This window comes from Crocodylus siamensis, chromosome 14 (genome assembly GCF_052110815.1).
Source record: "Crocodylus siamensis isolate JL-2025a chromosome 14, ASM5211081v1, whole genome shotgun sequence".
In the NCBI taxonomy this organism is placed as follows: Eukaryota; Metazoa; Chordata; order Crocodylia; family Crocodylidae; genus Crocodylus; species Crocodylus siamensis.
This window is the reverse complement of record NC_143408.1, coordinates 1,258,292-1,267,900: the sequence shown is the minus strand read 5'-3', so window position 1 is coordinate 1,267,900 and position 9,609 is coordinate 1,258,292. Positions and strand designations below refer to the sequence as shown.

General features: G+C 65.3%; 1 protein-coding gene across 1 annotated transcript; it reads left to right on the top strand.

Moving 5' to 3' along the window:
- The first annotated feature begins 562 nt into the window (after nt 1–562).
- On the top strand, nt 563–9,381 carry TMEM161A (transmembrane protein 161A). Its single transcript, XM_090027725.1, has 12 exons — nt 563–2,598; nt 2,908–3,011; nt 3,273–3,353; nt 3,773–3,870; nt 4,169–4,325; nt 5,579–5,730; nt 6,237–6,297; nt 6,398–6,541; nt 7,002–7,115; nt 7,547–7,721; nt 7,966–8,062; nt 8,523–9,381. Exons 1-12 carry the CDS (start codon nt 2,215–2,217, stop codon nt 8,807–8,809), a joined length of 1,854 nt encoding a protein of 617 aa, XP_089883851.1. The 5' UTR covers nt 563–2,214; the 3' UTR covers nt 8,810–9,381.
- The last annotated feature ends 228 nt before the right edge of the window (nt 9,382–9,609 follow it).

Genomic DNA, 9,609 nt, shown 5'->3' with positions numbered 1-9,609 from the left:
GCTGGGCACCAGCAAGGGTCTGACCAAGGCCTTGATAGCACTGGTGCCCCTTTGGCCCAACATAGTCCACAGTGGTGACCTCCTGCCCCTGGGATGGAGGTGGAGGGGGGTGGCATCCTGGGCGAGGCAGGAGCAGAGTTTTGCAGGTGCCCGGCTGGGTTCCCACTGCAGCGATTGTGCTCTCGGTGCTGAGACGTCCCTGGGCCCGCAGCAGGCATCTTGGTTGCTATTTAGATAATGATCCTGACACGGATCTGACTCAAGCCATGGAGAGGGACGGAGGGTGGCCATGGGCGGGCAGGAGCAATGACAGGGGATACCCCGTGTCGCAGGGCCTGCGCGGGGTGGGAGCAGAGCGCGGCTGGGCTCCTAACGTGAGGGCGGTTCCTCCAGCCGCTCGGCGAGGCTCCTGTCCCCCTTGGAGCAGTGTGTGAAGCGGGCTCCCCTCCCTCCTCATCTGCACCCCACCCAGACATGGCCTGCACAGCAGCTGGACATAAAGGCAGACAGATGTGCTGCACATGTGGATGCCAGGGCAGCAAGTTCCCCAGCAGCCAGGACTGCGCCGCCAGGTCCTGACAGCTACAGCCAAAGGCTTTGGGAGAGGTCTGGAGGTTTAACCCTCATGCTGCTGGCCCTCGCTGCTCTTATTCCATTGCAGCAAGACACGAGGGGTGCCTCCGTGTCCCAGGAGGGGCCTATTTCCCTCAGCAGCAGGGAGATGGCGAGGCCTGTGTGCATTTGGTGCCCTCTGCCACGCCCGTTCTGCCTAGGTAAGCATGCAGCAGGTCGAGCAGCGTGCTGGGCCCAGCTGCACCCAGGGCCCTGCGTGGTGGCCTCCACCTGGACTGCTCTGCAGCGGCTGGGAAGCAAAGGAGCCCGAGAGGCAGGAGGAACGGTCCAGGAGCGCTCGCGGGCTGCCCAGCCCCTGGACAGCTCCTGCATCCCCTTGCCCGGCCCAGGCTCCCCACTCATCCCAGCCTTGGCATGTCCCGCCGGGCTGTAGGGAAGGTTTGAAGCGACACCCAGCGGAGAAGGAGCATCTCGTCGTGGTGGTATATCCACGACAACCCTGCTGCCAGCCTATGGGGCACTCGCCCAAATAACCATCGCGTTGCCTCCCTGCACCCCTGGGAACCAATGGCAAGAGCCTGGCCATGCCCATGCAGCATCCCAGGGCTGTCCCCGCAGCCTAAGACAGCCCCAGCTCCTGGAGCTCTGCCCTGCGCCCTCTGCTCCTGTGGGTTTTTGGGGAGCCAAAGATGAGCTTTTTTCCTCACCCAGGAGGACGGGAATGGGTTGAGCTGCGAAGGCTGGGAGTCTCGTCTAACACCTGGAAGTGGGACATTGGGGAAAAACTCATGATCAACTTGTGAGCACTGGGCACCCTGCAGAGCCGGTCACGCCAGCTTTCCACGGACTGCCTCCAGCTCCCTGCACCCCACAGGGGCCTCGGACTGCAGCCCCGCTCTGGCGTCATAGCTGGGGAGGCGCTGGGCCTCTTCCCGCGGGCTGACTCCGCCTGCGGAGGGTGTGTGCATCCGCAGGCAAGGTCGCCCAGAGAGAGAGATGAGCCGGTGCCGCGACTTTGTCCACCCAGGACTATGCCAGCCCCTTGGCAAAGGCAATAACCCCAACGTGCGCTGAAGGGCCCTCCTGGCAAGCCCTCCTCCTGTCAGAAGGGCGCGCGCACCCGCCGGCCGAGTGAACCCGGGTATCCAGCACCTGAAGCACCAACCCAGCCTCTCTCAGGTGCCCGGATGAAGTCCTGTGCGTGGAGCAGAGCTGCTCGTGCAGGACCCTCCACGGGCAGGTGGGGGTGGGCTTGTGGTGAACCTCCTGGAGCCGAGGGCTCGGCCGGGCGCTCTGCTCCCCCGGCCTCCTGCGGCCTCCTTCCTGCTCCTCCTCCTCCTTGGAGGCGTGGCGCTGCCAGGCTGTAGCGGAGGGGGATAAATCCCAGCCGGAGACCAACTTATCTTGTGAGGAAGACTTGGGCGAAAGGACGTGGCACGGCCGTCTCCCCCTTACCCCCTCGGCGTCCCCGTGCGGGGCACGCGCTTGTCCCCTGAGCTTCAAGCAGCGCGGGCGAGGGGCGCGGGGCTCACTTCCTCTCCAGGGGCAAGGCGGAGCGGGTGCAGCGAGGCCAGGAGCCCTGGGGTCCCGGTCTGCTCCCTCGGGGTGCAGCCAGAGACCGCTTGCGTGGGGTTACTCCGCATGCAGGCAGCGGGCACCGGCGTGTGCTCCTTGCAGAGAAAGTGGAAGCAGCCCGGGGCTGGGCGTGTGCGCAGGTGTGCGCGGACGTGCTTGGGTGCATCCACCCCGACACCTGCCCCGTGCACCGGCCGCTGGGCGGGGCCCGGCCCAGGGCTGCGGCCCGCGGGCGTCGCGCGAGCCCGGGCAGCGGCGCGGGGAACTGCAGCTCCCAGCGTGCCACGCGCCGGCGCCCGGAAGCAGGCGGGCGCTTTTCCCGCCGCCTCCTCCCACGTCGCTCTGCTATTGGCTGAGAAGGTGGGCGTCAAGAGCAGCGATTGGCTTGAGGAGGCGGGGCCTGCTCAGGACGGGCTTCCGACAGCTGTCTTCGCTCCGACCCCCGCGATGGTGAGTCCCGGGCGCGCGTGGCTGTGGGGCCGGCGGGGCTGGGCCCGGGACCCGCGGGGGGCCGCCCACGTGGGGGGATCCGTGCGCGTGGGCCGGTGCCCGTGGGGGTGGCGCACGTGGGCAGCGGGCGCGGCACTGCAGGCGGTTCGGTGCCCGTGGGGGTGGCGCACGTGGGTGCCCCTGGGTTGCGCGTGGGGGTGGCACAGGGTGGGCGGTGCACGCGGGCAGCGGGCTGACAGGCGCCCCTCGCCGGGGTCGTTAGGCCGGCGCTGGGGGCACCGCGTCCTGAGCCGTTTCCCTGCTTGCCAGGCCGTGATGGGGGTGCAGCTGGTGGTGAGCCTGCTCACGGCGAGCGTCATGCAGAAGATGTCCCCGCACTGCTCCTTCGCCCGCTGGCTGCTCTGCAACGGCAGGTACCGCGGCCCTCGCGCCCGCTCCAGCTCTTGCCTCCTGGCCTCGAGCGAGCGCTGATCCCGCCCCGCCGTCCCCACGGCTCTGCCCGGGGCCCTGACACCTGCCCCACGGCCCCTGCTGTCCCCATCCCGGGGTCCAGGCAGCCCTGCCCGCGTACCGCAGCCCCTTCCCCAAGTGGCTGCTTGCTGGCGCGCAGACCCCGCCAAGCCCCTCGCCAGCCGTTTGTCATGCCTGTAGCACCTGCCCGTGTGTCCCTCCAGCCTGCGCCGCTACAAGCACCCGTCGGAGGAGGAGCTGTGCACCCTGGCCGGGAAGCAGAAGCCCAAGGGCAAGCGCGAAAGGTGAGTGAATGCCCTGAGCCCCCGCCTGCCTGGGAGCCTGGGGGGTTTCTTGGCCTCTGGGGAGCAGCTCTCCTTCCCAGGCCTGGCTGTTCCTGTCTACGTGCCTCCCGTGGGGGTGGGTGCCAGGGGTTGGGGCTCTGTGAACTGTTTCGCCGAGCATCCGTGCCCTGCTCCGTGTGTCTGGGGTTGGGGCTCAGATCTGGCTGGTGGGTGCCGGGGGCAGCTTGGGGCTCCACTGGAGAAGGACGGGAGGGAGCGACAGCTCGTGGCTGCTCCCCCCGAGCGGGGTTGTGTTGCCCTGTGCGCTCCTCGGCCCGGAGCGTCCCCAGTGGCCTGGCCTGTGCTGCGAGCTCCGGCCTTGCCTGGCGCTCGGTGGGCTCTGGCTCCACAGCTCGAGCCTGTCTCTCCCTCTCTCACAGGAGGGTGAACGGGGTCTCCGACGACAAGCCCCTGTCCGTGCCCCGGGACATCAACCTGCGCCTGGAGACCAGCCCCATCACCGCGGTGGATGCTCTTGGTAATTCCCCTGGACGAGCCTGCGGCCCTTAATTCCTGCGCTGTGGCAGGGCTGGGGCTAGGACCCAGGAGTCCTGGCTTGCTCCCCACCTTCCCTGCCCCGCTGCACCCAACCCCTTTGCAGAGCCAGCCCAGCACCCGGGAGTCCTGAATCCCAATCTGCCAAAGGAGTCCAATAAGGAGAGCCTGCTCCGCTGCCCTCCCGCTCCTCCCTTCCCACCCCCAGCCCCACAGCAGGGAGCCCCCTTCATGCCTGCAGGCTGGGGGTGACAGTCCTCGCTCTCTATGCCCTCCCCCAGTGCTGCGCTACTTCCTGGAGTACCAGTGGTTCGTGGATTTTGCCGTCTACTCCACGCTGGTCTACCTCTTCACCGAGGGCTACTACTGCTTCGTAGACCCCCAGAAGGAGGTCAACATCGGCATCCTGTGGTGTTTGCTCACCATCTTCTTCTCCATGTATCCTTCCCCTCCTGCCTGGGCAGTGGAGCCCGGAGCAGCGCATGCCAGGCCCAGGAGGGAAGGGACACAAGGCCCAGTGGGTTCCTTTCCCTTCGGGGCTGTGATGCCCCAGCATGGCCATGGACACGTCACCTCTGCAGAAAGGGGGCCGTGCACGCACAAATCCACAGGTGCCAGCCAGGGGCTCGGGCCCTCCACGACAGAGGCCAGGGCAGGACTGAAGGGGAGGCAGGGGCGAGTCTCCCAGAGGCCGTGGTGGAGGGTGCGTGTCCCAGCCTGGCTGGTGCGGACCAGGCCGCTGGGGCCAGTGCAGCTGCCAGGAGAGAGAAGGAACCTACAGCACTTTTCAATTAGAAGCTGGCTGAGGCTGAACAGCCTAATTTATGGACTTATAAACAGCTCCCTGACAAGTTATAAAGCTGCATAATGAGCGGCTTCCCCTGCGAGCCGGCTGCGCGGACCTAATGAAGTGGATGCTTTACGATGTGCTAATGCTGCGCAGGCTGTAATCTATGTGGGTGGAAGGGCACCTGGACACTTTTACAGGCGGCTGTAAAGCTGAGCCGAGCTGGCAGGCCGTTTGTCCCCATTGTAAGGACGTCCGCGCCCTCAGCAGCCTGTCTCCTGGCTCGCGTTGGGAGCTCTGCGCCGGCGGCCAGGTGCCCGGGCCTCTCCTCACCACGTGGGGGGCTGGGCATGCTGCGCTGGGGGGGCTGGCAATAGGGGACCTCTGCCACGGCCCGAGTCGGGGGACTTCTCAGGGCAGAGGGGCCTGCCCGGGGGCGACAGGGACCAGAACTGGACTCAGGCCTGAGTGGCCATTCCCGTGGGCTCCCGCAGTCCCGGCTAGCAGCGATGCCCATGCACCTCTACCCGCTCTGGGCCTGTCCCAGGGGGACCAGTTCAACTCTGACCAGGCCCCGTGCTTGCAGGTCTGCATAGCCTCCGTGCTAACCCAGCAGGTCCGGCACTCGCAGCCCTTCCCTGCCAGGCTCTGGGCCGTGGTAGAGGGCCTGGATGGTTTCCCTAACCCACGGCAGCTTTGCAGCCCCACAGCTGGGGCAAAGCAGCACGGACCTGCTCCCAAGGTGGATCTGAGGCTGGAGCTGTGCTGGTGCAGCGACTGGACCACCCTGCCCCATAGCGCGTCCTCTCCCAGGGGCAGGGTCTTCCTGGGCCGCTGTGCTGAGGGGTTGGGGCTCTGGGGCTGGGCTCAGAGGACCTAGTTTCCTTAACCCTGCTGTGCACAGCAAAGTGTTTTTCATGGTGATGCGCCATTACTTCCGGTCGGAGGAGGGGGGCGAGCGCTCCGTCTGCCTCACCTTCGCCTTCTTCTTCCTCCTCGTCGCCATGGTGGTGTTGGTCGTCCGCGAGGACTACCTGGAATTCGGCCTGGACTCGGGTCAGTGAACGGCAGGGGCAGGGCTGGGGCCTGCAGACGGGAGGGCAGGCGTGGGTGGCCCCCAGGGCAGCGAGTCCCTGGGCTGGCAGGCTGCTGTGGTGTGGGAGCTGTCTGCAGCCTGGCAGGGGCTGCATGTCCCAGACCTGCGGGAGCTCTGGGCACCTTCCTTTTGCGTCCGGCAGCAGGGGCTGGGGCCTGCAGAAACACATGAAGGACGGGGCAGAGCTCCCAGCTGCTGTGGAGACAGGGCATGGGCCTGGTGTGGTGCTGGCTGGTGCCCGAGGGGCTGATGTAGCTAAGTGGGACGTGACAGGTATTTTCTTTGCTGCTGGCTTTTATTGCCCCAGACGCACCGCTTTGCAGCCATAAAAGCCCAAGGGCAGATCATCAGGCATCTCCTGATGCCTCTGGGCCTGGAGCCTCCACGCCCAACCCAGGCAGCCCTGAGTTGCACCAATCTCAGTCACCCAGTGCCCCCAGCTCAGCAGCCCCTCTGCTCCCTGCAGGACTCACCAACGTCAGCGATAACCTGGAGGCTTTCCTAAAGCACCAAGGATGGGAGTGGACGTAAGTGTCTGGCCAAGCCCGTGGTGGGAGGGAGGGGGCGACGTTCTGGTCCCACCACAGAGAGGCAGCAGCTTGGACCCACATGCATTTCCCTCTGCAGCGTCCCTGTCACCAAGCTGACCTTCAAGCTGGGGCTGGTGGCGCTGTGCTCCTTCCTGGGTGCTTGCCTGACATTCCCAGGGCTGCGGCTGGCTCAGACCCACCTGGACGCACTCAAGATGGCAGCAGACAGACCCCTGACTCAGTTGCGTGGCCCAGGGCTGGCTGGGCTGGGAGGAGGTGGGCAGGGGGCTGCTGCCCTGGTTTATGCATGCAGCAGTGTGGTGGGGGGGGTGTCTTCCTCGCTACCCCCACCCCAGAGATGGCTGCCACATAGCAGCACTAGTCCATTGGCACAGGAGGGGCCGGGCCACCACAGAGCAGCGGGGAGATTTAACTGGGTCACTCAAACATGCAGCTGGAGGGGGTCAAGGTGGGGGCCTTCAGCTGGGGGCAGGGGGTAGGGCTGGGTGGCACTGACCTTATGGGCTTTGTCCCTGGAATGCCTCCTCCCTTCCCCAAAATGCCTGGGCATGGGCATGGGCATGGGCATGGGTGGAGGATGGTGGCTTCTGCCTTCAGAGGGGAGAAAGTTTGGAGCTCACAGAGCAGAAGGGGGAAGCAGGGCTCTGATGGTCTGGTCCTCCCCTCCCCTCCCCCGGCAGGATCCTGCTGCATGCCAGCTTCCTGGCACCGCTGATCGTGATCATCCTGTGGGTCAAGCCCATCTCCCGGGACTTCCTGCTGCACGCGCCCATGGGGAAGCAGACCGTCCAGCTGTAAGTGCCTGCGCAGGCAGGTCTTTTCCAGCTGCACGTGCTCCAGCCCTTCATCATGGCTGTGCGCAGTGGCCTCGTCCTTGCCCCAGTGGTCCCAGGGCTCTGTGATTTCACCCTCTCGCTCCCCTGCAAAGTTGCACCACCAGCCAGTGGTCAAGAAAGCAGAACCCAGGAGTCCTGGTGTTCCCCCTGTGTGACAGCACCCGCAGTCCTGATCCCTGACCCTTGGCTCTCAGTAGCTTAGGCTCAGTCTCTGCTCTGCCAGCAGTAGCATCCCTTCCTCTCTGGAAGCAATAATGGTGCCCACACGAGCCTGCCTGATGTGCCCCTCCCCATGCAGCCAGCCCTATCTCACCCATGCCCCTCAAGGGCTGGTCCTCCCCCCAAGAGTGGTTTCCAGCCTGCTGACAGTGTCCTGTCTTCCTGCCCAGCATGTCGGACACAGCCTACAACTCAGCACGGCTCTGGACCATTGTGTGCCTGTGCCTGCTGCGTCTGGCCGTGGCCCGGCACCATCTGCAAGCCTACCTCGGCCTGGCTGAGCGCTGGGTGGAGCAGATGAAGCGGGAGGCAGGGCGTATCTCTGTCCTAGAGATCCAGCGCAAGGTACGGGGCAGGGACAGGCGGGCGCGTGGCATGGACAGGTGGGTCCCACGTGCTTGCCCATCTCCAGGCCCATTGGGAACCACCCAGCCGCCCTGTCTTCTGTTAGGGGAGCACATCCCTGGGCACTGGATGCAGCATGCAGGGCGAGAAGTGGAGCTTGGCCCCTGCATCCCATCTGTGCTGTAGCTACTAGGCTGTGCCCTGTTGGCCCTGGCCTCTGCCCCAACGTGCTCTCTGCCCCCAGATTACGCGGATCTACTGCTACGTGACCGTGGTGAGCCTGCAGTACCTGGGCCCCATCATCCTCACGCTGCACTGCACTCTGCTCCTCAAGACTCTAGGTAGGTGGTGCCGGAGGGGCCTGGGCACTGCCCACTCAGGCTGGGGGTTTGGCCCATGGACTGGAGGGGCTCCAGAACTGCAGGGTTCAGTGTGATGCCCACAGACTGAATTTGCAGCAGGCCCCAGGGCTGCATCAACATCCAGGACCTCTTTCTGCTGGTCTGTTGTGGATGCAGTGAGTTTGTCAAGGCTCGGCCTGCTGCCTAGTGGCTCCGACCCTGGAGGGAAGGAGCTGTGAGCTCCAGCTTGAGTCCAGGACATGCCCAGTGCTGGGGCCCTCCCTATGGGACCACTAGGCTGGGCAGGTGTAAAGGGGGCAGAGAAGGGACCGTGCTCCTGCCGGGACTGGCTGCAGCATGGGCAGCACAGGCTGGTGCCAGGGAGGGGTGCAAAGGGCATGGGCTGAGCCCGACCCTCCCCCCGGCTCATCAGTGACGATTCTGTCCCCTCTGCCTGCAGGAAACTACTCGTGGGGCCTGTACCCTGAGCCCCTGCCGGTCTCCCCTGCAGTGGACGCAGCACCGGTCCTGTCCCTCGTGCCCCCAGAGGAGGAGGAGGAGGAGGCCGGGGAGAATGTCCAGGCCACGGTAGAACAGATCACGGGTGCGCTGGGAGCCCTGGGCAGTGTCCTCACCCCACTCTTCTACCGCGGCCTCTTTGCCTTCCTCACCTGGTGGGTGGCTGCCTGTCAGGTTATCACCAGCCTCTTCGGGCTCTACTTCCACCAGTACCTGGCGGCCTCCTAACCCGGCTGCAGCAGGGCAGGTCGTTCGGGGGGCCTGGGGAGACAGCGGGCTGGTGCTGTCTCCCAGTACCTCTGGTCTGAGCTGCCTCTGCCCGCACCCATCTATCACCGTGGTGCCTGCTTAGCCTCCCTCAGGGCATCCGTCCTTCCGCCTTACACTCTTCTGCAAAGCCCCACCAGCTGCACGGCCTGGGGACTGAAAAGGCACCTTGCTTTCTGCCCCTGACATTCCCCTGCACCCTGCCCCATGCCCTGCAGCCATGCCATAGGCTCCTGTCTGATCTGGGAGCACTTCATGCTGGCTTGCACCAGTGCAAACACTCATGCAAGGAGCAAGGGTGCAGGGTTGGGACTGCAAATTGCCTCAGGGATGCCTAACGCATGGACTGGGAGCTGCAGCCCTGCCTCCAGCAGCTTTTGGATGGCATTTTTTCTGTGTCAGCACTGCCCCCACAGGGGCCGGGGGCTCCTGCCTCTGCTCCCCCTGTGAGGCTACCCTCAGGAGTGTGTGTCTGGCCCCCAAGACAACTGCATATGGGGACCTGGGGGTTGAATAAATGTGTGACTCTGACACGCTGCTGGTTCGGGTCTTGCTTCTTCGTGGTCCCCTGCCCACCCTGATGCCGTCCTGTTCTCAGCCAGGCACGGGGCAGGGGGGCAGTGGTGTCCTCCCTGTGAGCAGAGCAGCATTGCTGGGCACTGGCAAAGCTGTTTCATGCCCTAGAGGCAGCTGCACAAGTGCCATAGGGAAAAAGTGCAACCCCTTGGCCCAGCCTGCCAGCATGGGAGTCACTGCTGGCT